The 27822-nt window shown below is 47.9% G+C and overlaps 1 protein-coding gene across 3 annotated transcripts in view; it reads left to right on the top strand.

Moving 5' to 3' along the window:
* Positions 1-3700: 3700 nt before the first annotated feature.
* LOC111187202 (calmodulin-binding transcription activator 1) overlaps positions 3701-27822 on the top strand; it is a 54282-nt gene continuing 30160 nt past the window's right edge. For 2 of the 3 annotated variants that reach the window (XM_089901866.1, XM_089901865.1), the window contains exon 1: positions 4423-26007. In XM_089901866.1, the coding sequence (XP_089757992.1) occupies positions 25771-26007 (237 nt within the window). In that variant the 5' untranslated portion in view covers positions 4423-25770. Of the gene's footprint in view, positions 4232-4422; positions 26008-27822 lie in introns of those variants that run through there. The other variant, XM_089901867.1, reaches the window with a different exon arrangement.

Here is a 27822-nt window from a genome sequence, read left to right as displayed (position 1 = left end):
TTTCTTCTAAGACGTTTGTAGTTTGGCTTTTATATTTAAGTCTTTGATCCATTTTGAATTAATTTTTACATATGGTGTGAGGTAGGGGCCCAACTTCATTCTTTTACGTGGGGACATCCAGTTACTCCAGCCCTCTTTGTTGAAAAGACTATCCTTTCCCCATTGAATTATTTTGTCACTCTTACCCATGGTTTCTAAGAATACTTTTATATTTCCTAAGGCCTTAAAGATACAATGAATATGCATCTTGCATTTATTTTTAAGTTGTCACTTAGTTTTTATTAGATTATTTTTTATTAGAAGTTGATATATGCAGAAACATATTTGATTTCTTATGAGATAGGAGAGGTGAAGTTATGCTGCAGTAACAAACAACCCCATGTCAAATGATTTATTTCTCTCTCACGCTCAAGTCCAATGCCAGTTGGTAAGGAAGGTCCGATTCATCACAGTTGCTCAGGGACCTGGCCCAGTAGAATCTACATCTTGACCTAAACAAGCATCACAGTTGCCGGGGCTGAAGAAAAGAAGTCCTGGTTCTTAGAAATTTCCCAGACTGCTTTCTTAAACAAAGGGAATCTTAATGATGGCAAGAATTTTTAGGTACTTGGAGAGCCATCACAGGGACAAAATGAGTGCAGGTTCAGAACTTGAAACCCAGACCTGCCGCATACGGTCTGTATGACTTTAGTCAAGTTATCTGACTCCTTGCAGCCTCGTTTTTTCCTCTGTACAATATCCAGCCTGCAGGAGAAATAGTAGCAGTGTATGTGAGTGTCTAGCGGAACAGCAGGCAGATATCAGGTACCCAACAAACTGTAGTTCCCTTCATCCTCCTGAGACCCTCAGCAGAGGTTAGGGCTGGGATTCGGACACACCATCTCTGCTTTAAGATGCAACAGTTGCACTTGGTCTGGGTGCTACCAAGTGAAGTCATCACCAAGCAAAGTTTCCTTCTTCACTATTTAAAAAAATGACCCTGGTTTACTCAAAGCCCCATAAAAACCTAGTGGAAGAATTTGCCTGAAGCACATGCCTGTCTCACCCTGTCATTTCCTAACCTGGAAGAGAGGAGCATGAATACCCACGAGGAAAGACACCCTGCCAGCACACTGCCTGAGCTCTGAGCTTACTCCAGAAGCATCCAGCTCACCCTGCCCCAACTCCGCCTGCCTTTCCAGGTGTGGGCCCAGGGAGGGCACTTGCTCTTGTGGCCTCCACCCCGAGACAGAGGTGCAGAGCGGAAGGAGAGCGACAGATCTTCCAAGAGGGGAATGGCCCCAGCTGAGGACTTTCCTAGCGAAGAAATGTCGCCTCGGGCTGCCTGGAAGGAGAGCTCCAGGCTGCTGACCCCAACTCGGACATCAGGGCACAGCCAATGTGTTGAAGCAGCCATGGCTAAATGTTTCTTTCATGCCAGGTGGACATGAGCTGCTGGAGGAAGGGTGAAGGGTCATGGCAGGCACCTGGGATGCCCAGGTCTGAAGGAGAGCTGAACTTCTGCCTTTTCAAAAGCAAACCCAAGGGGGAAGAAAAAAACCAAAACCAAACAACAACAACAACAAAGTTCCCCACCTGAAAGGAAAGTCTGGAGGCTTTTTCTTTAGCTGGGGTCCAGGTGGCTGAACCTGGACCCAATCATCCTGAGTTCCCTGCACTGCGTGTATAAAGGCAGGTGTTGCCGCTCGTCATCCCACCTCCCCATTTGGTCTCTGTTGCTCACAATCTACTCAGAGTAATTCAACAACTATTAGCTGAATCCTTCCAGCGTGCCTGGAATTGTGCAAGGTGCCAAGATAAGTTAAGACTCCATTCCTGTTCTCAAGGAGATTCGAGGTGTCTCCTTCTTAGCTAACAACTAACTTTTAAAAATACTTATTAATGTACAGTACATATGGAAATTGCATATAAGTATGTGAAACTCAGCTCAGTGAGTTTTCACAAACTAAAACCAGTGCCCAGGTCAAGAAGAGAACATTACCAGAAACCCAGAAACCCACCCCCACTCCTCTCCAGTCACTATCCACCACTCCAAGACACCCTGATTCTGACGGCAACAAGAGCGAACTCGTGTCGAGTGTAACTTATGTGCCAGGCACCGCTGGTGCAAGCATCTGACATCTATTGGCTCATCTAATTCTCACCCATAGATCTGAAGGCACAGCCCATGGGGTACAGTTAGCAAATAGGAGAATCGAACTACCGTTGTCCCCGACTACTACCCTTACATTGCCTCTCCTGGAAACAGAGTGCTGAAATAGTAATGCATAACAATGCCCCTGGGTCTGCTCTGCTGAGAGCAGCCAGGGGATCTGAGCCAGGCCTCAATGAATGGATAAGAATGCCCCTAGCAGATAAAGGGGCGGGGGGGGGGGGGGGAGTGCACAAGCAGAGCGGGGGAGCGCAGGGGTCCAGTGTGGTGAGAGCGGGGCAGAGGCAATGGGGGTGGGAATATGAAGGACTTGTTGGAGCAGGATTGTGAGTGCCTTCGAGTGTTCTTTGCCGGGGCAGGTGAGGGACTTGCTGAGGTTTAGAATCAGCCATCGGCCCCCGAGAGTAAGACCATACTCTACCTGCTCGCTTTGCTGCCTTAGAGGCGTGGCACAGGATGGGAGCCAGCCCCACTAGCGATGTCCTTGGGCTTGGTCTCTAAACGACGACTCAGTTTTGGTTGTATAGTCTTGAGGGCTGTGCAAAATTCTGTGGTTGTTTTCGTGTGCGTTTGGGTAGGCTCAGTAAAAGAGACTCTGCCCCCATCTTTCGAGACGCTTTTTAACCCAGGTGGCAGAAAGGAGACATAACCAGTTTTTACGATCTTTGAGAATATGAGGGAAAAAAGAGAAGATGGGCTCATCACAAGTCTGCACGGGCCAAGCACTTTCTGTGTGCAAGGCCGTGGGTGGGGTTAATTGAATGGGCAGGACTACACCTGTTACAGGGAAAGGAGAAGGGGTGGTGGTGTCCATTTGGGATGCCTGGGAAGGCTGCTTGCAGACGTGAGTCTTGATGGAGAGGTGTGACTTGGGCTTTTGGCGGGAAGCAAGAGACACTATGCAGAAGCATCCAAGTGAGAAAGCCGAAGCCAGAACTTTTGGACACCAGGGTTAGAGCCGAGGGATGGGCAGAGGCCCTAGAACTTCAGTTAAGGAGGTCAGGCCCTGCGCCGCCGGAATGGGCGCCTTGGACACTCCTGAACTCCCATGGGAGCCGTCCTGCAGCGTCCCTGCCCAGACATCCTCGGCCCCGTCCTGGCCGACGACCCGGGCCCCTCCGCACTCCGACCCCGGGACCCGCCCAAGTGCCCCGGCGGCCTCCCGGGCGCTGCCCCGGCTCCGCAGCCGTCGGCCGGCTCACCGTGCCCCGCGCCCCTCCTTCCCGCCCAGCCCTCCGCGCTCCCCCGCTCGCGGCGCGGCGCAGCGCAGCGCAGCGCCGGCTCCTCCCGTGGCTGCATTGCAGACGCTGCAGCCGCCGCCGCCGCAGGGCGCGCCGGGGCTGCGCCGGGAGCCCGGGCCCGGGTACGCGGGGCCCCAGGGTGCGGGGCTCCCGAGCGGACCCGACGGCGCCGCGGGGCCGGGAGTCGGTGGCCGGGCGAGGGGCGGCTCCGCAGGCCGGGAGCACGCGGCCCGAGCGCCCCTCCCGCGCGGTGCGGGCCCCAGAGGAGGCCGCCCGGGGCTGTGGGCCCGGGGGAGAGAGCGCGGCCGTCGGGCTCGGAGTCGTCCCTGCCCTCGAGGGGACCGTGGCCACCCGGCTGGCGGGCCTCCCGGAATCTGGGCGGGGGAGCGGGCGACGGCATCTCGAGGGGCCGCGGCGCCGCGCTCCGCCCGCACCCTCCGGGCCGGGCCCGCCGCCGTCCAGCGCGGCGCCGCGGGGCTCGGGCGCAGTTCCGGCGCAGTCCCCGCGCCGAGCGGCTCCGCGCCCCACACCTGCCTCTGCCCGGCTCCGGGTGACGTAGCGCCCTCCGATTGGCCCGCGGGGCCCAGAGGGCGGGGCCGATGCCGGTGAGCTCACCGCCGCGCCCCGCCATTGGCCCGGGCGGCGCACTCGGGCTGTGGCGGGGAGACAGCGGTACCCGGAGCCCGAGTCGTTCCAGCCGCGGCGTGTGGAGCTGAGCGGGTCAGGGCAGGGCTGGGCTGTCGGGGCCGGGCCGGGCGGGGCCGCGCGGGAGGAGTAGGAAGACAGAGGCGGCTCGGCGCCAGCCCGACCGAGCGTTGGTCGTGCTCACCAAGTCGGAGTGAGTGTGCGTGCGGCCGAGGGGAGAGTCGGCCGGGCGCGTGCGGGGCGAGGGCGGTGGCCGGCGGGGGCGCGCGGGCCGGCCGGGCGCGCGGGGGCGGGGCCGGGGGCGGGCGCGCGCCGCGGCCGGGGCGTGGGGAGCACCCGTGCCCGCGGCGGGGGCGCGCGTGTTTACGCGAGGGGGGAGTCACTGTGTCGGAGGAGCGGGTGCGAGGACACGCGCGTTTGTGGAGGAGCCGGGGGGTCGTGGGAGGGGCGCGCGTGTTCACGCGAGGGAGGAGTGTTTGGACGCGCGAGTGTGCGTGGGGCCCGGCGCGTGTTTACGGGGCGAGCGTGCAGGAGGGGGTGTTTGGCTGAGCGTGCGGAGCGCGTGTTGATGGAGCGAGGGGGAGGGCGTGAGCGTGTTTGCGGAGCGGGGGTGCGGACACGGGTGTTTACGGTGCGAGTGGGAGAGTGAGGGGGCGCGTGAGCTGATGGAGAGAGCGCAGGGACTGAGTGTGTTTTGAGGCACGAGTGCGCGTGGCGCCCGGCGTGTTTACCGAGCGAGTGTGGGTGAGGGGGGTGGCACCACGCGTGTTCGTGGAGCTAGTGGGGGAGCGGGGGGAGCGAGGCCGGGAGCGCGCGCGCGTGTAGCTGCGAGGCGGTGGGGGCTGGCGTGGGTGTGAGAACACGCGTGTGCGCGCGAGTTCGTGGGAGTGTTTGGGTGAGTGGCGGTCTGGGGACGCGCGTGCGGGGAGTGGCCGGCGCGAGCGGCGCGGACGCCCGTGGGGCCGCCGGCTGGTTTTCGTTTGCGAGGCGCGTCTGGGCGGCGGGCTTTTCGGATCGAGTGCTCGCTCCCGCGGCCAGGCGTGGGGAGAGGGGCGGGGCCGGGCGCCCGCTCCACGGGGAGAAGGGCGAGGGGAGAGGAGCAGGGACAAGTGCCCCCTTGGCGGGGAGAGTGGCCGGGACAGACTGGCCCTCGGCCCCAGACGCCTCTGCGGGACAAGGCGGTTGGAGGCTGCCTTTTCCTAGCAGGCCAATGGAGTGAATGAACGTTTTGTTAATCCGTGCGTAGAACACGGCGGGGAAAGTTGGTGGAGTTCAGAGACTAAAGGTTTGGAAGAACTTCCTGAGAGCTTTGCTTCATTTCAGAGCAGGGACTGGAGAGGCGCATTGACCCTTGCTTCCACCAGCCAGGCTCCGCGTGGCCTTCTTGCATTTGTAAGATCTCGCCTGCTTTGGTTTCCTAGGTAACGGCCCAGTGTCGGGACCGGTCCTGATGGTGGTCAAATGTTAGAGACCATTTTTCAATCTTCGTCGATTTCTGCAGCCATCACATTTCCGAAAATACAGTACTCTTGCAAATAATCTTCCTAATCAATTACTTCACCAGGGAATGGCAGTCTTAAAGCCTGTTTTGGATTTTGTCCACCGTTGCTTGGTATGATTTCTACTGGTTAGTCTGAAATATATTGATATAATTGGCAAAGCAGATACGATAAACATGAGAAGTGCTCTCATAATTATGAAGTGCCTCGTGTATTTGTTTGTTTGAACGCATTATATTTTTCCCATCAGTGAGGCCAAAACCTGAAATTTAAAAATTGTGATCCCCCAAAGTTGTGTCACATACGGTAGAATGGCTGGCCGTATATAAAGGGGTCCTCTTCTCTCTCTGTCTAAAGGAATCGTTTGGAGAGTTTCCCTACAGGATCTGTCATGTAGAGAAACTGTTGCTTGGGAACCTGATAAAAAGAAATATGTTAAGCCGTACGCTTTCCATGGTGTTTGTTTATGGAAATATATTTATTATTTTAAGACCAAAATTAGACGATAGCAAATAAGCTTATGTTTCTCTTTTTCTTAGTGTTAGATTTCGGGAATAATAATGTTTAATGTTCTAGAAAATAGCATTTACTTACAGGGTATGCATTTCCCCAATAAATTCCGATTGGTGAAAACAGCAGAGGACTGCCTGGAATTCCTAAGGGACGTGGACCCAGGCATTCTAATTAATTGTATTCCAAATAACCTAAGTGGAAACACAGTATTTAATGCAGTAGTTAATAACAACATTGTATCCTTTAAGGATCCTTATTAACTCTTCGGCTCTTTTTTTTTTTTTTTTTGGTAACCCTTCCGCTTTTGTGATAGACATGCAGAGACACGTTATTATTTTCTTTGGTTCTCTGTGGAGGGCTCTGCTGGGCCTTCCTGCCTGTAACAGCAGCTGGCCCCGCTGCAGGACGTTCATGTTGGGCTGTCCTAGAAAACATGGGTAACAGGTGGCACAGAAAATGTTTTACTTCACACGAGAAAGATGGTGAAGTTAAAGAATCAGTGGACCTTGAAAGTTTCCCGCGTGAAAGGTATGAGACTCGTATCCATGGCTACAATTCAGATGCTCAGCTCAAGGTCCCTCACCTTCTGGCACTGCCAGAAATGTCCATTTTGGTGACCTAGAGTTTCCTTTGGGGACCGTCATAATTTTTCTGATGTTTTCGATCCTCGCCCTTGTGAACTTCTGACGTTACAGAACTGTACTTGTAGGCTGCCTTTTAAAAATGTTCAAGGAAAATTTTACATGTTGTTTTTACATTTATTTAAAGCTCAACTTTAGGTTTCACCCAGAAGGTGCAATAAAGACCATTTTGTTAAACGTGGCACCATTCTTTAGCCGGTGCAGTGGTTTCGGGAAGTCCTTTATTTTTCCTTAGCAGTGTTCACTTCCCGATCCCTTTCCCAATTGTTTGAGTGTGCCTGCTGTATCTTTTCACATTTAAAGGGCTTTGCTCTGCCTGACTTAACGTGGGTTAATATTGGTATCCCATCGATGTTTTCGAACGAAGACACCACCTGAGTGGTGCCAGGTCTTCATTGTTAAATATCAACCGTGGCATCTTGTCACACTATATAAGCAGAATATTTGGGAGTTTATTTCAGTTATATATTCCTTTGCCAAAATGCTTTTGGCATTCACGCGCGATGTAGTTTATTTGCGTACACCTAACCTTATTTTTCTTTTTTAAAGGGGGTTTAAGGGAGCTTACAGAGATACATATTAAGCAGTGAGAATAGGTGAAATAAAGAGGGAGTAGGCAAAAGGATAGTGAGTGTCCAGGAAGGTGAAATGGGGACGAATGAAGTTAGTAAATGACATTCATTCCATAAAGACTTCCACACTTTCTAGAGGCAGGCCATGAACTGCCTTCTAGGCTCTCTGTCAGTTGTAGACGTGACAGGCTTAATTTTGTCTTTATTACACCTCACACACCATGCGTTTTCTTATGTTCCATGGAAATTCTGACAGCCATCAACGAAGTTTGGGTGATGGTGGGAGAAGTCTAGACACGGTGCATTGGATTACCTTAAAGACTGCATGTTAACATTGGTCACGTTGAACACTTAGGAAGCACCTGGGAACCTGCCGGGTGACCCCTCACCTGAGGACACTGGAGCTCATGATCATGAAGGTCATCAGTGATGGTCTTAACCCTTCCTGAGTGGATTGTCCTGAAGTCAAAAGACCGACTTTTCTTTGTTATAAGTGCCTCCAAATATATTAAATTACCATTTATCAAGTACCAACATTGACCAGTTAGTCTATGTTTTTTTCACCTTTCTTCTTCTGACTTTCACCACCTTCCAAATCTGATCCCACTCTGTTAGTCCGCCTTCCCCCGTCCACCAGCAGCTACTCAGCGTGTATTGCATTCCGGCTCTCCATTTAAAATTCTTCCTCCTTATTCTCTGAGCCTAACTCACGCCTGATCTCATTAATGAACCCTTTCCCCTCATCCCCCAGATTAGGTGAGCAGCTCTTTGCGGTGCAGGGTGGCACTGAAGGTGTATCTTCCCCGACTACCCCTAGCGTAATGGAACCTGGGAGGTGGAGTTTCATAAATACTGTTAGTTAACAAAACAATTATATGCGTGGTGTTACTCCTTGGACAGAGTGAGAAGAATGTAACAAGAAAGTTCTAAAGCACACCCGACTCTGATCCTATCTAGTGCATTCAGTTCAGTCCTCCCTGTTGGTAATTTAGACACAAACTCCACAGGATCTCCCATTCAGGTCCATTCAAGGTCCGTAGGGGATTTGGGTTTCCATTTAAGTGGTCTCGAAGTGGCCCTAAAAGTCTTGGCCTGTGTCAGTGTAGAATAGCAGGGTCTCAGTCGCCTTTCGGGATTTCTTAAGATTGGCCAGAAGCTTGCTGTCTAGGAATGTGTATAGGTAACAACTGTTTGCTTGAGTATAATACGGTAGGATGAGTACTAGGTTTTTGTTTTAGCTCTGGCTCTTAAGTGAATGAGAAACCGTAGGTAACTCACCTTACAGTCCTGGGTTGGTGCCTTACCTGTTTCCTAAGCCTATTAGTAGTGGGTCAGGAAATTAACTTAGCGGTCAGCATCATCAATTATTAAAATCGGAGTGCGCTGCTCACAGCATATGGGCAAGTATCAGTTTGGGAAGATTTTGTTTCAGGGGTGTGTGTGTGTGCACGCGCGTGCACGCGTGTATGTGTGTGTGTACTGGGTTCTGTTTCTTTCTGTGGGCCACAGTCAAAACCTATCGAAAGTCCCTGGACGAGATAATTCATAATTCTCTTTAAATCGCAGTGTTCTGTAATGATTCTCTTGTGTGGGATATATCTGTTGTTACGATAGTCAATTTGGCAGTAACTTAAGGCGTGAATGAGTTCGGATACTTCTGAAGGTATTTAATTCCACAACAGCAGATCGCTAGCTAGGCAGGAGCTCAGTATACCTTTCTCTGTTTTTCTGATTTATTTGGGTAATCAGAATGTTTCAAGTGAGCATGACAGCTGATTTCTGCCAAAATTTATCCCATGTTTTATAGAGAGCTTCGAACGATTCTTATGTACTACCACTAAGGTCTGCTTAATGATATTGATTTGTGTGTGTGTGTGTGTGTGTGTCTGTGGAAGCAGAATTTAACCAGGATTTATTTAGTAAAAGGATCCACATTTCAGTTGATGGATTCACCCTAGGCTCTTCCTTTAGCTTTAGGTGACAGAACTCCAACTCAAGCTGGCATCTGTAAAAAAGAGAATTTATTGACTCTCGTGAAGTCCAGTTTTGGTGTTGTCTTCAAGTATAGCTGGTTCCAGATGCTCAAGTGATGTCATTAGAAACCTGTCTCTCCCTCTCTTGGCCCTCCTCTCCTCTCTGTTGATTTTATTCTCAGGCAGGGGTTCCTGACGCAGTAGCAAGATGACCCGCTCAAAGCTCCAGGCTTTTATTTTGCCAGTTTAGCAAATATCTCCAAGAAGACAGCACTTCTTTCCCAGTAGTTCCAGGAAATGTTCTGTCCTTACTGGCCCAGCTTGACTCATGTTTCCAATCCCTTGAATAAGGAGGGGTAGTACTCTCATTAGCAAGACCTGGCTCACCCACCCCTGGAGACAAGAATTGTGGTGAGAACCACCTGAACTGAGCATAGGGCATCTCCCAAATGAGAAGCACGGTGCCATGGCCAGGGACCGGGAAAGGGATGCTGGGCAGGTGTGCTGCGCTAATCTTCACCCTTAGCTCTCATATTCCCGAAGAAAGCACCCTTCGTTCTGAAACCACAGAAGCTCATGCCAAGGCTCATTCCATGCTTTCATTTTCACGGTCCCATTTTAAATGAAGACACACCAGAATCGTTACCTTTCAGCAGACCTTTAAATGGGTGCTGACTAACAATCCCTAGGACCATTTTCAGAAAATATGATTCAAGTCCCTAATATTTCACTCTGTGGTTTGGAATAATCAACAAAAAATTTCTTTAAACACCCTTTTGTCTTTTCTAGTGAAAGAGACCATTCATTCCATTCTAGCCAGCATCATTGCCCCTGGCATTTGTGTGTGTGTGAAAGATGTTTTATCTAATAATGTAAAAAAGAGGAAGGGCCCAGCCTAAAGCTGATGACGTTCTAAAAGCTTATAAATCAGTTGAATATTTCCCAGATAAACAGTGCAACAAATGGTGGGTAGGTTCCCAGGCTAGACGGAGAACAAAAACCTTTTGAATCCATAATAGATACTCTGAATTTGCAGGAGAAAAAAATCAAAATAATGTGTGTGCATGCATATATCACATATAAACTGTAAAACACTGGACTACCTAATCTACGTGATATATAAATACATAGCCTACACTTCCATGTTCCAAAACAAATGGAAAAAAGTGAACTTCACATTTGAATATTAAATATGCGGCTTGAATAGAAATAAATGTATATGTAAAATAACTTCAGTCAAGGGAAACTTCTTGGTGAAGATTCTTATTTCACAGGGTAGAACCCAAAATGATTGTCTGAAATTACAAAGTCTAGCTCTCACTTTTTAGAGGAATAAACCCAGAGAGAGTAAATAACTTCAGTTTCTTGATAACATAACCCATTATTATTATCCATGATAATTACAATCCTATTTTTATTCTTGAATTGAGCAAAGGAGAGAGAGAGAGAGTGAGAGAAATCCTTCTTAGTATCTCAAAGAGTTACAGCAATGAAAAGGGAAAGGAGAATGTGGGTTAAAGACGTGGTGTACGTGTCAAAGGTTGTCTGAGGAGAAACTGACTGAACCGTAAGCAATAAGAGGAGGAGCCTCCTAAGAAGGAAGAAAGGAGACGGTGGAAACAGATGTGGGGTCGCTTTCCCATACTAGTCCCTGGGGCACATTCACCATTAACCTGAATAACCTTACTGGGGTCTGTGGTTGATGAAAGTGGACCAGGAATTTCATAACTCAGAGACTGTCTATATCATGGAATCCTTTTTTTTTTTTTTTAGATGTTGGGGATAGGAGTTTATTAATTTATTTTATTTATTTTTGCTGTGTTGGGTCTTCGTTTCTGTGCGAGGGCTTTCTCTAGTTGCGGCAAACGGGGGCCACTCACTATCGCGGCCTCTCTTGTTGCGGAGCACAGGCTCCAGACGTGCAGGCTCACTAGTTGTGGCTCACGGGCCCAGTTGCTCCGCGGCGTGTGGGATTCTCCCAGACCAGGGCTTGAACTCGTGTCCCCTGCATTAGCAGGCAGATTCTCAACCACTGCGCCACCAGGGAAGCCCTACCATGGTATTCTTTAGGACTAGTTTCAGTTCCTAAATTCTTCTGTGGGAGTTACTTACAGGACATGCTTATAAGAAGCTCTCCCTACAAAAAAAAAAAAAAAAGTTCAGATAAGTTTAGGAGACACACCTACCATTAGCTTTCCCCAGCAATTTAGAGTGCACGTTAGAATAATAAGGTTCAGAAAAGTCATATGTTAAAGAAATACAAATGTACTTAGTGGTGTTTAACCCAGTGTTTCCAAAACATCTTTTTTTTTCTTTTTGTGGTACGCAGACCCCTTTCACTGTTGTGGCCTCTCCCATTGCGGAGCACAGGCTCCGGACGCGCAGGCCCAGCAGCCATGGCTCACGGGCCCAGCTGCTCCACGGCATGTGGGATCCTCCCGGACCGGGGCACGAACCCGTGTCCCCTGCATCAGCAGGCGGACTCTCAACCACTGCGCCACCAGGGAAGCCCTCCAAAACATCTTTAACCCAACGTTCTGTTTTTATCGTCTGCTGAGATGTTACCTCACAAAATGGTTCTGAGCTTGGAATCCATAGATGTCCCATGGCCCTGAGTCTCCTGAAATTACATGCAAAACTTTGTATGTATGTATTTTTCTGGGAAAGGATTTGTAGCTTTCATCACCGTCTAAGAGCCCATGAACATTAAGGGTAAGAAGGGTATGGGTTCTTTTCTTACAAGGGAAGTCCAAGTCCAGTTTCTCTTAAATATCCATCTGTATGTTTTATGTCAGCCTAGGGGTATCACTCAGCAGGCCTGGGCAGTCACTCCGGGGGTGCCCAGAGATATGGAGGGATCCACGTTGTAAACAGGGAGCTGACTTGATTGTGTTTATTGTCAAATGGATTTAAAAATTGGCAGCTTCTCTCTTTCCGTCAAGAATTGTGGAAAGAAATGCCCTATACAGGACACTGCCGTATCGCTGACTCCAGATGTGTTCATTTCCAAACAAAGAAGAGAACAGGTTATTTTATTGCAGTAAAGCGACTTTTTGAAAGTTAAGGGCCTGCAGAAGAGAAATCCATTGAGAGTTAATGTTAAACAGTTAAGAACCAACTAAATTAGAGAAAGCTTTTCCTTCAAGAAATGTAAAACATTCAACTCACCTACTTTTATTTAATTATTTAAATTTATTTTATTTATTTATTATTTTTGGCTGTGTTGGGTCTTCGTTGCAGTGCGCGGGCTTCTCATTGTGGTGGCTTCTCTTGTTGCGGAGCACGGGCTCTAGGCATGCGGGCTTCAGTAGTTGTGGTACACGGGCTTCAGTAGTTGTGGCACACGGGCTCAGTAGTTGTGGCTCGTGGGTTCAGTAGTTGTGACTCATGGGCTCTAGAGCGCAGGCTCAGTAGTTGTGGCACACGGGCTTAGCTGCTCGGCGGCATGTGGGATCTTCCCGGATCAGGGCTTGAACCCTTGTCGCCTGCATTGACAGGTGGATTCTTAACCACCACGCCACCAGGGAAGTACCCCAGTATTGCCTTTATTGCAAGGATGTTGAGGTCCATTGCATCGCAGCCTTCCTTATTAATAAGCATCTGTAGGAGACATTTCTTTCAGCTCTTAGTACCTGGAGGAGCCATATTATCCACAGCAACTGACAATGATCTTGAAACTGACTTCCTCCCTTTTTGCTTTGTTTGCTAAGTTCAGCCAAATTTGGGACTCACAGTTAACCATTTTAGAGGATTTAATATGTCTTTTCTGTATAGCGGCTTTACCCGAGCTTTATTTTATTCTCTTCATGAATCGTCGTCTTACCTAATCTCTTGTTAATCATGAGTGTTTCTATCAGCCACCTCAAAGAGACATACCTAGATCCAGGACTGGTTCCGGTTAAGTGAGGGCAGGGAGGGAAATAGAGAGGTTGAGAGGGAATGGATTAGGGCAGTGAAGGGAAATCGGGAAAGAGAGGAAGAGGGGAGGAAAGAGAGGTGAAGCTGCGTTAGGGATTTGCGAGGGATGCGTCCCAGGGTTAGCGCCCACTGCCATTTGAGTTAGTTATTGGCCTTTTGTTCCATCATGTAACTGCTCCCGAACCTTTAGATCAACTACGCTAAGTCACCTACATACAGACCTTCAAGTTGTGAACTTTTCAAGATGCGAACGTGTGTTTGCACGTCCAATCACGTAAGTTCACGTGTCTGGCATACATTGTCATGTGCATGCATCCGCTACAAGTGGTTGTGCTTTTGTGTACTTTATAGTACTGTATTGAGTACAGCAGTACAGTATCTTTATTTAAAGCCCAGGATGTCCGGAAGCACGTGTAAAAGCAGTGGTGATGTAGCTGTTAGTGCTAAGGAGCTCCAAGCAGTCACGATGGAAAACAAAAGTGAAAATAATTGCGAGAGTGGAGCGACGCGAAAAGACGGTGGACCTGATGGAAACGGAGGCCCAGAGAAAGGATGAAGAGAGACAAGAGGAAGAAGAAGTAGCTGAAGAACCGAAGAGATTCACGATGCAGGAAATGGCATGGGATTTTCTTTATTGGAGGCGGCGCTGTTAGTGTTTGAGGCACAGGACCTGAACATAGAACGGTGCACGAAGGTTGCAGCAGCCGTTCAGAATGCAATCCAGTGCTACCGTGTCATCTATGATAAGAAAAAAAGAGCTACTACCCAGACATCACTGGATCGTTTTTTCAGGAGGGTAGATGGAATTGAATCCAGCAAGGAACCAGAAGCTGTGCCATCAGCGTCAGGCGTGAGTGACATTGCAGCTTGCCCTCCGTCTCCTACAGCTGACGATCCTTCAGCTCTACCATCTCCCACCTCCTCTCCCTCCTCCAGTCAGTAACTCTTCTTGCCTGTTCACTCGATGCCAGCCCCTGTATACCAGCTGTACTGCTGTACTTTTCAAGGGACTGTACTGTAAGATTAAAAATGTTTATTTTTTGTGTTTGTTTTTTATGTATTATTTGTGTGAAAAGTATTATAAACCTATTACAGTACAGTACTATATAGCTACGTGTTAGTTGGGTACCTAGGCTAACTTTGTTGTACTTAACGAAAAAATTGGGCTTAACAAACGTGCTCTCGGGTCGGACCTCATTCGTACGTCGGAGACTTATTGTACACTGCCCAATTTGGGGACTTCCATGAGGACAGCAAGATAGGACAGCCCCGCAACTGTATGAAATCAAGTTGCATCCCCATTTCGTGAAAATCACTCTGTTTTTAGCTTTTTCACCTAATCCAAGGGATGTTTGAATAGCGGCCTCACTAATACATTCATTCAGGCCTCACTCATTTGGAAGTTGCAAACATTTGAAGATGACTCTGGTTTAGGGGTGGAGCCCTAATGGGAAATGTAGCACCAAGTAACAGCCTCCCAAACTCAAAGTGCAGAAGCAAGTAGCCTGCAGACACAGGAGCTTAGCCCTCGATGTGTTTTTATGTGGTGTCTGGAGCCAGGACACAAAATGGTCCTCATAGGGGTCACGACAGTGTACTAAAAAGGAGCTTAATGGCTAAAATTTTTCCCCAGCTCTGGTGGTTCCCTTGGAGAGATATTTTATTTTGGAATAAAACGGTTAAAGTGGTATAACTTGGATTATTTAAAAGGTTTCTCTGTTTGTCAGAAAGGCCTATGATAAATTGTAAAATAGTATCTTTAGATCATTTTCTCTATTTTGACTTACTTTTTAATACATCCAGTATTTTAAAGTAATACAGCTACTTCTTTTAAAATATAGGCATATCAGCCTGTTGATTTGGAAAGGACTTCTTCACCTATATTTATTCCAGATTTTTACAGAATCTTATGGCATTGTAAAAAAAAATTATTGTCGTTAATACACTTTTGAGTTCTCTGTAGAATCCAGTGTTTAAAAAAACACATATTTGTGAAACTTCTTGGACTTAAACTGTCTCACGAGGCAGCAGGACAGTTGGAACATCTGTGCAGATGGCATCCCTACAATTAGCCCTGGAAGAAAAGCATTGCCAGCAGCAGCTCTAAATAATTTATGGAGAGTGAGTTGGAAACAGCAAAAGAAGGAGTGTTTCAACTAGAATCCCGGACACGTAGTTTTTCAGTCAGATACTGAAAAGCACCAGGAACTCAGGGCAAATAACATCTCTTATGATTAGAAGCATTCACTAGAAGCAGCCAGGATTTTTTTTTTTTTTTTACGTCTTTGCCCCACATTGTAACACATCTTACTCGCAGAGTTTTCTTTTTTATTGCGTTTTCAACTTTTCTCGTCCCAACCTTGTAAAGCACGGCTGCTAAGGTGAAAGCGTTATCATGTACCGTCTCAGTTACTTGTTAGTTTGTTTTCAGATGCCTGGTCCCCGATCTGTTTGATGGGATTAGGAAAGCATGGCCCCGAGAGAAGGGAGGGAACTGCTTTTAGTAACTCGGCTGGAGAAAAGTCACCTAGAAATGATGAAGGGAAACAAATATTTTGTTCTACGCAATCTCCTTTACCTTCTTCTGCTTGAAATCCACAACTTTCTATTTTGAACAGATGAAATCAGTCCCTTGTTCAGTATGTATTGAGGGCTTACTACGTCCCAGGCCTCGGGAAGATGGCACTGAGCAGAGCAAAGGCAGGCGCTGGCCCCATAGAACTGTCGAGATCTCTCTTCCTTCCGCTTTATTTCCATTAGGCTGAGGTTCTGGGAATGAAGGCTTATTTATGTCTTATTTGGTTTTTGCGTCCCTGGTGGCCACCACCACAACTTGAGTTGTCCTGTTTGCTGTTCCATCCCCAGGGCCCTGGCCGGTGCCTGGCAGTGGTGTCCCAGCAGGGGTTGTGCAGTCGACATTCGCAGAATGAGTCTGTTCTGGCCCTGATTCTCCATCTTTCTTCCCCGAGGACTCGGAGTGGTTTTTTTGGTACAGCTGGGCACCCCAGAACAACCTGCCGGCGCTTAATTAATGGTTTCTTGCCCCTTGACAATTCCCGTGCGTTTTGTACTGCGTCTTGGCAATTGTAGTTCTTAAAGGCAGGGTTTTCCTTTTCCACTTCCTCCGTGCAAGTCATTTAAAGTTCATCCCCCGCTCACATCCTTACGTCCAGGTGAGGTGGCTGTTCACCTCCAAGTCCTGTTACAGCGCTTTTTCCCTCTAAAGACCCCGTTGGTGTCTGGTAACAGGCTTTCCTCCGCCGCTTCATCCATTTCTAGAATGTCTCAATCCGCGCTTATAATATCTCTCATTTTCACTGGGTGCTGAAACTGTTGAGGCAGTGGCCTCCAACTGTGTTGCTTTGGGGGACGTTAGCAAACCTGAAACGTGCTCCTCTTTTGAGATTAGATGACGGCAGGTATAGAATCTGTGTCACAGTTCCCGACTTCCTTTGCTCTCATGCTAATTAGGGGCAGTTTTGCTGCCTCGAACTGCAGTTGGTTCGCTACATGACCGACGGTGAAGTTGGCTGCTGCGTAATTCAGGTGCCCTTACATGCTGGATGCCGTGGCGTGATCCAGCGGAGCTCCTTGGGTTCCACTGGCCCTTCTTGTCCTTGGAGGAGAGGTTGGACATCTTCGCCCTCGTGCAGCTCCAGCTGTAGCACTGCAAGATTTCAAAGGAGAAATCCTTGTAGATTGGCTTTGCAGCTCTCTAACAGTCTGTCTCCTCACCGCTGTTCGTCAGCTTAAAGGATTTTTCCCTGTCGTGCCTAAGACTCTGAATTCGTGAACAGGGTGAAACACAGACCAAGAAGAAATATGAATCCCACCTCCCTGCCAACGAAGAAAGTCTGAAGAAGAAGTGCTGATGTCATTTCTAGTGTTTTGGTCCACAGCGCTGGGGAGTTTTGAAGAAGTGGAGGATGGCAGTTTTTCCTAAGGCTAAATTTAGCCATTGCTTTGGAAAATCAGAGTGGTACAGCTTGTGCCTTATCTCCGGCCGGGCCTCACCCTCTCCTCTGCACTTGGACGTCTTCAGTAGCTCGCTGGGGAAGAGCAGCTCCCTGCACTCCAGCGGCCCCTTGATTCTGGGAAGGAATCAAGCGACTTTCCCCGTCTTTCTGAGCTTCCTGCAAAATGCAGGAGGCTTCCAAAGCAGCAGTTACAGTTCTCTACAGAAATAGCCCAAGTCATGCCTCCTTTTGCTTCATCAACCCTTCCTGCCAGCTCAGCCAAGGGCTGGAAATGGAACGAGAGACATGGCCTCTGGTCCCCAGTCCAAATAGCAACAGGAGGGCACATGTGTGCTCAAGCCACAAATAACGCGTTTTAAAATAGCAGATGGTATCTGATGATTGCGCCTTCATTCATTTACCTGCCAAGGCAAAACTTTCTCCTCTGCTCTGGCAGCAAGGCCGGCGGTGGCCCGGGTCGAGCAGTTGGAATAACAAGCTCCGGTTTGCAGATGTTACTTGTCGGCTGATTTTCAGGCCCTGCAAATCCATGTCCACTTTCTGAGGCTGTTCTAGAAAATGTCTCTTTGGTCTCACACGGTAAAAATGTCATGTCTCTAAAACAGCTTAACCTGTTAAGCACTTTCGTAACTAATTAGATCAAGGTGTGCTGCCAGCCACTGTGTTCCAGATACTCCGTTTCACCAGGGAAAAGTAGGAATACCTAGAAGGTAGGGATCTGTATTTACAATGTGACGCTGAATGGATAAAGGAAAATGACGTTGCTGTGAAATTCCAGTTTGTGTCTATGAAGGGTCAGATCTTCCTCAGCTTTTCTGCCAGGGTCTTCACCAATACAGTTATATTATTTCCTTACCTGAGCCCCCAGGAAAGGGCGGCCAGCCAGGTAGATGCCTAGAGCTTTTTCACATGATTTCAAGGCACCTCCGTTGGGTTCTGAGCATTTTGACTGCTCTTTCTTTCCCTGGGGGGTAAGGGGTAAAACTGGCTAATTGGAGTATAGTCCCTGGGAGCCCACTGTGGAGAGCAGAGGTCACTCAGAGCCCCTGCCCCAGAGTTTGAATGACCTCATCCATAAATTGGCTTCTGAAGAAGCTTAAATTAGAAAAGAATATTCCTTTCCACTGACTGGGCCCCCATTCTGTATCTGATACCAGGGATACAAGATTTGCAGACAGCTCGCTCTGGTAGAAATGACATGTGTAAGAAAATAACTATACACAGGACACAGAGCAAGACATGATGATTTGCTGGGTAGACTGGAAAGCATGTGGGTCTGGAGTCTAACCTGTGCTCTAATCCCTGCCCTGATACTTAAGACCTCGCGTAAGTAACACATTTTCGGAGCCTCAGCTCCCTCATCTGTAAAAGAAAGAGGAAAATCAGAGTTGTTTTCCAGATCAGAAATAACACATGTGGAATGTCTGGCCTACGTAGATGCTCAGTGGCAGCTACAAATCATAAAACTGAAGGGATGTTTGAGCCACACTCTGAAGAATAAGAAGGTCGCCACGTGGACATGGGGAAAGGTTGGCATCACCCAAGGCGCAAAAACATGTAAAGGTTCCTGACGGCTTTGAAGAACAGTGAGTATGAGAGGACCCCTAAAAAGTAGCCCGAGGCCGTCAGCAAAGAGCATCCCCTGCCATACCAAACGCTTGCCGTTTTATTTGTAGGTCACAGGGGAGGCAGCTAAGTGTTTTTTGGCAAAAGATTATCCGATATAAAGTCAGAAATTGCTTCACGTCGTATTGCTCAATACAGGCATGAAAATCAAGTCAGTTCCAAGATTTAAAGTGCGTTGTGCGTAACCTAGAGGAGGTTATGGCCACTAGGTGCGGCTGAACACCTGAGACCAGCACTAGCCTAAGCCCAGCTAGTCGTGGGCTCCTGACACAGACGCTTTCTCTCATCAGATGCCCAAACACTTGGGATTCTCCGGTTTTACAGCAGCAAATCCCAAACCTTCTAAACTTAGAATGTACTGTGGGTGTCTGACTCCATGAAGTTTTTTCTGTGTTAAAACTTTGGCACTGCTTAGGAACTTTAGGTCGATATTAATTGGGGACATTTTTAAAATGAGTCGCTTTGAGGGTTAGGAATCCCTGTCAAAGAGAGATGCAGAGATGACCCATGACTGCTGCTGTGCTGTGTGACACTTTGTGTGGTAGCCCTGAGGAGACACTTGGACAGGGTGAACCCAGCAAGAGTAAAGGGGACATGAAGCGGGCCAGCAGTTGGCTGGAAATGTTTTTTCATCTTCTTGATCTCCGGAGTACTCAGAGCTATTCTGGGATCAGGAGCGTATTTTTCTTTATGTTTTCTAGTGTTGTTGGAAAACTCTAGGAACTGAAGGATAACAAAGTGGTTGGATATACTACATGCTATATCCTGTACCTGTACTTTTGAGATACAGGAATTAGGCCTAGGCTTCTCTCTTTGTAGTTTAATGTATCAGGAAGATTTCTTTTCAGCATTTATTTTATCGACTTATTATATCCAGGTAACACAGTTACTTCCACCATCATTTTATCTATGTTTAAAATGCCCCCTAGAAGGGTAGAATGAATACTGCAGTGCTGTGTTAGAGTTGGAGACATTGTATGAACTCATGTTTATTTTCATATAGATAGAAAAATAATTATAGATATGTGTGCATACATGGGCTGTTATACTTACAACTTTGTCCTGGCTCCGTGCACTGAGAGGGCCCAGGAGCAGTGACGCTCCAGCAGTAATGAGCACACCTAGCACCCGGATCTTGGTTTCTAAATGCCATTCTCCAATAAAAGAAACCAGGGCTCCCTAGAGAGACTGCTGATTCTAGGGCTGGGGCAGGGAAAGTACAAGATGAGCCTGGAGTATCCGGTAATGCCAGAAAGTAAGGAAGAGCTCGAAAAAGAAGGGAAAAAAGCTGAGGGTATGTCCAAGGGACACAGGAGCCAGCTTGAAAGAGCTCCCAGTGGCCACGCTGGGACAATTTGGGCAATTAATGTAGTATTGGATGATGACCAAAGTGTAAAATAAATATACGTGAGTTCATACTAGTACAGATAAAAGGTTGATCAAGTAAATAAACCATGAAGGACAAATCTTCCTTATAGAAGAACTCCAAATAATATGTGTGGATACTCCTCTATCCACAGGGTGGCACTTAATTCTCGTCTCCTTGCCCGGCTGGACTTAGGGACTTGCTTCCAAAGGATAGAGTAGGGAAAGAGGAAAATAGGAACTTTATCATGGAGCACCGTAGATTTATAGAGCAAATGATCACGGTCTATATCAGCAGTACATCATCATTTACCCCCGCTTGTGTGATGGGCAGGGCACCTGCCCTCTGTGATCCTCTTGCTAAAAACCCATGACTCCAGTCTAATCATTAGAAAACATGTCAGGCCAACTTCAGGGCAGGGACATCTACAAAGTACTTGACCAGTAGTCTTCAAAACTGCTCAAATTGTGACAGATCAGAGAAGAGAAAGGCGATTTAACAGCTAAATGCAACATGGTATCCTTGGTTGGATGCTGGAACAGAAAAAAATACATTAATTCTAATTCAGTTCTGATGGTGTGGTCTGACTCAAGTCTATAATTTAGTGAATAGTAGTGATATACCAGTGTTAGTTGCTGAGTTTTGACAAATGTACCCTAATTGCGTAAGATGTTCATATTAGGGGAAACTGGGTGAAGGGTATGTGGGAACTCGACTACCTTTGCAACTCATCTGTGAATCTCAATTATTCAAAAAAATTTTTTAAATGTATTTTTTTTTAATGTTCCAGAGGTATGACTGGGTAAAAGGTCCCTGTCCAATAGTAGTTCAGACTTAAGAGAGTCTGACCACTTTTAAAAATTCAGTTTATTTCATCTTCACGGGCAGCATAGATAGTGATATTCCCATTTTACAGAGAAAATTGAGGTGCAAAATGGTCATTATTTTTCCACAGTCACACAGTGACAGGATTAAACCTGGAGCTCTTCTCTCTACTCCAGTGTTCTTTCCACTATGTCATCGCTGCCCAGTCTAGAAATGCTGCTTCTGCTAAAAAGGGTGCAGCTCGAACAGGCTCGGGAAGAGGCTTGGAATGAACCGTGAGCCAGACTTGCTGCAAAGCCATCAGCGTCATTTACCTTTTGTCTGGGGTACAGGTGGGTGGGTGCGTGTGTCTTGAATGTAGTGGGAAGGAATTGCTGCATGATAGTTGAAAGATCTCATTCCCTGAAACCACACAAGTAAATAAACTGCTTTAGAGAAAAGCAGGTGGCAAAGACAGGCACCTGGGAAGACATCCCACTCAGAAGAAAAAGAAAGTAATAAAGAGGCAAGATCTGATGGGGATGAGAGAGGAGTGCCTGCAGAGAGCAGTGCAAGGAGGTGGATTTTAAATCGTTTTCGAGTGTCGCCAGGTCTGAATTAGCCGTGTGCTTGAGAAGATGCACAGCCCAATGTTGTTGGCAGAGCCCGTGTGGATGGACCGGGTATGATGTACAGGAGGTGACATTTTGCATGTCCACATGGGGTGGGAACCCGTGCTTCTGCTCGAGCAGGTGGTCCTGGGGTCCTTCTTTAACAAGCACTGGGGTGGAAAGAGGATTCATTCTTGAGGAAGGAGGCTGGGGTCTTAGAGCAGCAGTTCTTGAAATGTGGTCTCAGCCCAGAAGCATCAGCGTCACCTGAGAACGTGTTTGAAATGCACCCTCTAGGCTCACCCAAACCTAGCAAAACCAACACCAACACTAACACCAAAGCAAGCTGGGCATTGCCCCCACCAGTGTGTTTCAAAAAGCCCACTGGGTGATTCTGATGCCTGCTGGCACCTGAGAACCACTAGGCTGAGCAGACGCCTCCACTCGGGTGGCACACTGCCTGCAGCGGGCACGAGCCGGAGGGTGAGCACCCAGACACCACTGCCGCCGCAGGGGGGACCCAGACGTATAACCCTGGAGGCTCACGTGCTTCGGGAAGTGGGTGCCCTCAGCTTACTTTCCGTGCAGCCGGGTCTCACAAGGGAGCAGTCCAGTCGCTTCACTCAGACTGTCCTAAGGACAGGGGGCTTGCAACCCCTCAAAGCTGCATCACCGTTGGCTCTGTTTGAAGCATCGTGGGCAAGACTGCAGCCAAATTCATCAGCCCCTTCAATCTGTACGTTATTTGTTTTCCTCTCCTCCCCGCCTCCACAGTGCATTAATTTAACAACCCGGGTTCATTCAGCCTGCAGAAATTATCTGTTGGCCAACAAAGGAGCACAGGGATCTCTTCACTAAGCCATCCCCCAGTGCCTGGTACACAGTAGGTGCTCAATAAATATTTGTGCGTGAACAAATAGATCTTCAAATGTACTTTTTTCATCAGAAAAAGTTTTTTGCTTCTAATTGTATTACCCTCATCGTATAATTTCACACAATATACAATTAAGATGAGCGATAGCTCTGAAATTGCCAAGTGTTTTGCAATAATGTTTTAGTTAATAAAGCTGTAAAGCCCGAAACAAGCATCAAGTTGTTGCTTTTGGCTTGCCAGTCATGGAGAGTTGGACACCATCATTTTTTCCATCGGAGGAAGCCTTACAGAGGAAAGGAAGTATGATCAGAAAGCCTCCGATTCTTGATTCACAGGGTGGCACAGACCTGACTCTCTGGGATGCCAGCTCAGTTGTTTCATGTTTTAATCATCACTACCTCCCCCCTTTGGAGTCAAGAGGCTCAGAGATGCCGTTCTGCACGATATAATTTTCTTAAGAGGCAAAAAAACCGCCTCTGAGTATCTTCACGAAGTGCTTCTCAGAGCAGCTTAATCACACGCAAGAGCTGACTGCACAGCCCGCTGTGGCGCCGAAGCTGGACACGCAGCCCGGAAGCAGGGAGCCAGTGACCCCTGGGGCAGACAAGGCGTCGTGGTGACAGTGTTTTGGCGGGGAGATGCATTGGCAGGGCCTGGCTCCGCGATGTCGGGGAGGGTCGGTCTGCAGTGTCCACGCTTGGCAGGGGATGGGTGGGGGATGGGTGGAGTTGGGGGGACGAGCCGGGGCTGCCTGCACTGTCACCGCCGCAGCCAGAACAGAGCCACCCCGACGGGCTGAGCACAGCCGGGTGGCGAGCTCTGTGCCCTTCTGCCCCTTGGCATGACGTGGCATGTTAATCTTGGCCACTGTGCTCCAGACAAGTGCAAACCGATCTCCGAGAGACGCGAATCGGATTCTGAACACTCACTTAATAGATGCAAGATTTGCAGGCTGGCAGAAGAAATCATCAGAACATGGCTATAGAGGCTTAAGCTGTTTCAGTGGGATGAGTGAGGGTCTCTGGGTGGGTTCAGAGATGAGTGGTTGTCTGGCTAGCAGGATCAGCAGGAAGCAGGGAGAGTTTATAAACATACCACGAAGGATAACTGCTGCTCCGCTTGGGATCACACTCTTTTTTTCTTACCTTTTTTTTTTTTTGCGTTACGCGGGTCTCTCACCGCTGTGGCCTCTCCCGTTGCGGAGCACAGGCTCCGGACGCGCAGGCTCAGCGGCCATGGCTCACGGGCCCAGCCGCTCCGCGGCATGTGGGATCTTCCCGGACCGGGACATGAACCCGTGTCCCCTGCATCGGCAGGCGGACTCTCAACCACTGCGCCACCAGGGACGCCCGGATCACACTCTTTTTGAAAGGTAAAATTCTTTGTCCTCAGTTGGCTCCAGATGGAGAAGTCCCACATTCTACAAAATTTCCATTTTCTAATGAGGGCATGGAGTAAGGATTCTAAAATCATCTCTGAAGTCACTTTGTTTTCCATTAGTGGTCACAGGATGACCACGGCCATGGCCAGTGCATCACAAGCAGATCCATTCAGGGTTACTCCCCCATCCGTGACTGTGCCACTGAGATGCTTAGAGGGTCCTCAGTGTTCGTCACATCTGTCTGCATGAAATTGGAACAGAGAGACGTTACCTTTCACTTTTAAAGAGGAAGGATTTTTTCCTCTCATGTTGTTCCTGGAAATAGCTTACTAAGAAAATAATACCACAGTTCTTGAAAAGCAGTCTACCTCCTCTTGCTTTTGTGGTTTAGAAGAGTGAGATCAATTTGACATTCGGTACTGAAAACTTCCCCATTTTCAATACCGAATTGAAAACGTATTTACTCTCTTTTAACTTTGAGAAAAAAGTTCTGTTCCCTCGGGTAAGACCGTCTAATCCTTGTGCATCTTCTCTTCCCATAACTTTCCCTTCCTGTTGTCACGTGGGGGCTAAGCTCCGGGTCCTGGAGACGGAGAAGCCAGGTATCTTTTCATGCCTCAGTGTCTTCATCTGTAAAATGAAGACAGTGACAGGACCAGCCTCACACAATGGCCGTGAGGGTAAATGAGTTAACATTTGTCAAGTGATTTACACAGTGACTGGCACGGATTCGGTAAGTGTTAGCTCCGTCCACTTTTTAATCTCTCGTAGGATCGATACGCTTTACCCACTAGTGTCAGGATTTACAGTCAGGATGGCAAGGAACGCTGATAAAATATTTCTTCTCCGAGGGTACTCCTTTTCATGATTCAGTTGGCTGTATTTTGAAAATAGTGACGCCATTAGCAATTTTGAGGAAGAACTATGTTGTCACAGGTGTTTGATCAATTTCCCAAGACATTTCATTCACATGCCACAAGGTGATGCTGATGGCTGGCACACTTATCTGGGACTTACCCATGTCCTGAGCGTTTTCATCTGTTACTTCATTAAATTCTCTCAACACCCCTCGGAGGTAAGGACAGACACTGTCCCCATTTAAGAGTTAAGGAGGGCTTCCCTGGTGGCGCAGTGGTTGAGAGCCCGCCTGCCGATGCAGGGGACACGGGTTCGTACCCCGGTCCGGGAAGATCCCACATGCCGCGGAGCGGCTGGGCCCGTGAGCCATGGCTGCTGAGCCTGCGCGTCCGGAGCCTGTGCTCCGCAACGGGAGAGGCCACAACAGTGAGAGGCCCGCGTACCACAAAAAAAAAAAAAAAGAAGAGTTAAGGAAACTGAGACACCAAAGGTTTTGTTCAAAGTTACACAACTATTATATGGCACAGCCAGTGTTCTTAACTGTGTCCTGATTGGTCCTTACCCGCCTCTCCAGCTTCATCTTCTGCTCTCCTCTCTGCTGTGGTCCAGCCACATGGCTTCTGCTCCTGGAACGTTCTGCCTCAGGGCCTTTGCATTTACTCTTACCTAACCCCAGCTCTAATGTATGTGTGTGTCTGTGGCTACAGCCTGGATCAGAAAATCTTTTTTTTTTTTTCCAGTGTGTGGGTAAAAGATACTACTTAAAAAAAAAAATCTAGATATCTATATCTGTGTGGGGTTGTGTGTGTTCTTCTTTCCCATAGTGATTGCTTTCTTCCAGTGATTTAAATTAAATTGTATTCATTTCATCTGTTTGCTCTAGGGGCCTTTCAACCAGATCTCTCTTCAAGGTTTCCACTGGGGAATTTGCCAAAGAAATGAGGTCCAGGAACCTGAAACCAGGACCTTGACAAAAACGGGTTTTCTGTTCCTTTCGCTGAGAACTTTGGGCTGCTGTCGAGGCTGCAGTCTTATGTGAAGTGTCAGGGTCACTACCGTGCTGGAGAAATCCAGCCTGGACAAAGCCCGGTGATTTGGTTGGGTCGGTGGCCATCTTGGATGCCCGTCCTGCAGGCTCGCCTAGGCCACGTGTTAATGGCCCTTCTTCCAGAACACAACCTCACTCTTCCTTGTTCTGCCCTAGATAACCAGTTCAGGATGTCCATCCTTGAGCGACTGGAGCAGATGGAAAGGAGGATGGCTGAGATGACCGGGTCCCAGCAGCACAAGCAGGGGAGCGGAGGAGGGAGCAGCGGAGGGGGCAGCGGTAGTGGGAACGGAGGAAGCCAAGCTCAGGTACGAGTCTGCGCGGACTGTCGCCTTTCATGGTGTCTAATGTTTTATTGACGTGCGAGGCTGTCGATCACAAGTCCCTTCTCTGCTGCTGCTGGCACCCTTCCTGGAAGAGGCAAGAGGCAGGGGGGTGCTTTGTAGTCCCTGTGTTTCTGAGTATTCAACTCTGTGTTAGGGAAGAAGCCTTGGACTGTGGGGCTTCTCAGTGGTTCACCTTCCTAAGCCTCGAATCACTTACTGACCTCAGAACTCCCTGCAGTTATCTGACAGCGGGAGGGCGGGCGTCCAGTGACAGAACAGAGGCCAAGAGATGACTCAGATTCGCTGGGCTCAGAGTTCAATTAGAACCTATTTTGTGTTTTGTGTTCTATCTTTATCTTAAGTATAAATAGAAAACATAATTGTTTTATAAGGGCCCAGAGAAACTGTTTCTGTAATTTTTCAGTGCAGAATAGTAGAACATTATACATTCTGTCGTTGTTACAAATGCTTTTTCATCAGTTCCGTGATGAATGCATTATTATTGTCAGGTACAGGGAAATCATCAAATATTATTTTAGAGTCCCATTAGTCTTGAAGGCTTTATGTCAATTTCATTTAGGAGCTTCATTTTGGGGAAGTTTCCTAGGCAGAAATTATTTTTCAGGAGGCCCTAGGATAAATTTTTTTTAATTAATTAAATTTTTTTTTTTTTTTTTTTGGCTTTGTTGGGTCTTCATTGCTGCGCGCGGGCTTTCTCTAGTTGCGGCGAGCGGGGGCTACTCTTTGTTGCAGTGCATGGGCTTCTCATTGCGGTGGCTTCTCTTGTTGCGGAGCACGGGCTCTAGGAGCGTGGGCTCCGTAGTTGTGGCGCACGGGCTTAGTTGCTCCGTAGCATGTGAGATCTTCCTGGACCAGGGATTAAGCCCGTTTTCCCCTGCATTGGCAGGCGGATTCTTAACCCCTGCACCACCAGGGAAGTCCCCTAGAATGAATTTAAAGGGACTGATGGTGTTTCTTACCTCCACCACTGAGACATCACCTAAAAACCTCAAATAATTCCCCCTCTTTCTCTTCAAGATGAATGTTGATTTTTTTCTGAACAATTATATTTTAAAGTGAACATTTGGAGTTTTATGATCCTTGTAAATATCAAGTATTAGTAATATTTTTAATAATAGATGAAACACATCTATTTCATCACAATAGATGAAAACAAAGCATACGGTACCACACCCCCGAAACCAACCTTTTTCCCGGAATTTCCTTCTTATTTCTCTCCTATCTTCAGAAATCAGTGGAAAAGGAAAGACTTGGCACAAAGGAAAATATTATTAAGGCTTCCTGTCCACCTGATACTACTGTTTTATAAAAAGAAGTAAACATTATTTACTATCTATGTCATGGCTAAAATAAGAGATTCCCACGAAACCCTTTTTCTTTCACCAACAAAGGCTGCATAAAGGGAATGGAGAGTAGTATCATTTTATAGCTCACCTATCTGGCAACTGGCCTATTGTCTGATCCCATATTAACTGCTACTGAACACTCTTTCGTCAGTTTAAGCTGGCTTCGATAGATATCTGTGTCCACCTTATGTGATAGAGATGGAGCTGTTTTTGTTAATGCAAAGAAATTTCCTCTTTGCCCACTACCCAGTGACTTCCGTGTGCCCCTGAATGTGTCTGTCTGGGCCTTTCGAGTCAAGGTCATTCTGCTGAAGGTCGGGCTTGCCCGGCTGTGCTCCTCTAAACATGTCACGACAGTTCTAGTGAGGGTGACATTAACCGTCCTCTGACTTTTTATTTTTGCAGGTGTTTTTTTTTCCAGATTTCAAAA

This window comes from Delphinapterus leucas, chromosome 1, assembly GCF_059928025.1.
Source record: "Delphinapterus leucas isolate spDelLeu-1000000601 "Yukka" chromosome 1, BTC_Dleu_Yukka2, whole genome shotgun sequence".
Lineage (NCBI taxonomy): Eukaryota > Metazoa > Chordata > Mammalia > Artiodactyla > Monodontidae > Delphinapterus > Delphinapterus leucas.
The sequence above is the reverse complement of the archived record's forward strand: the minus strand, read 5'-3'. Positions and strand labels throughout refer to the sequence as shown.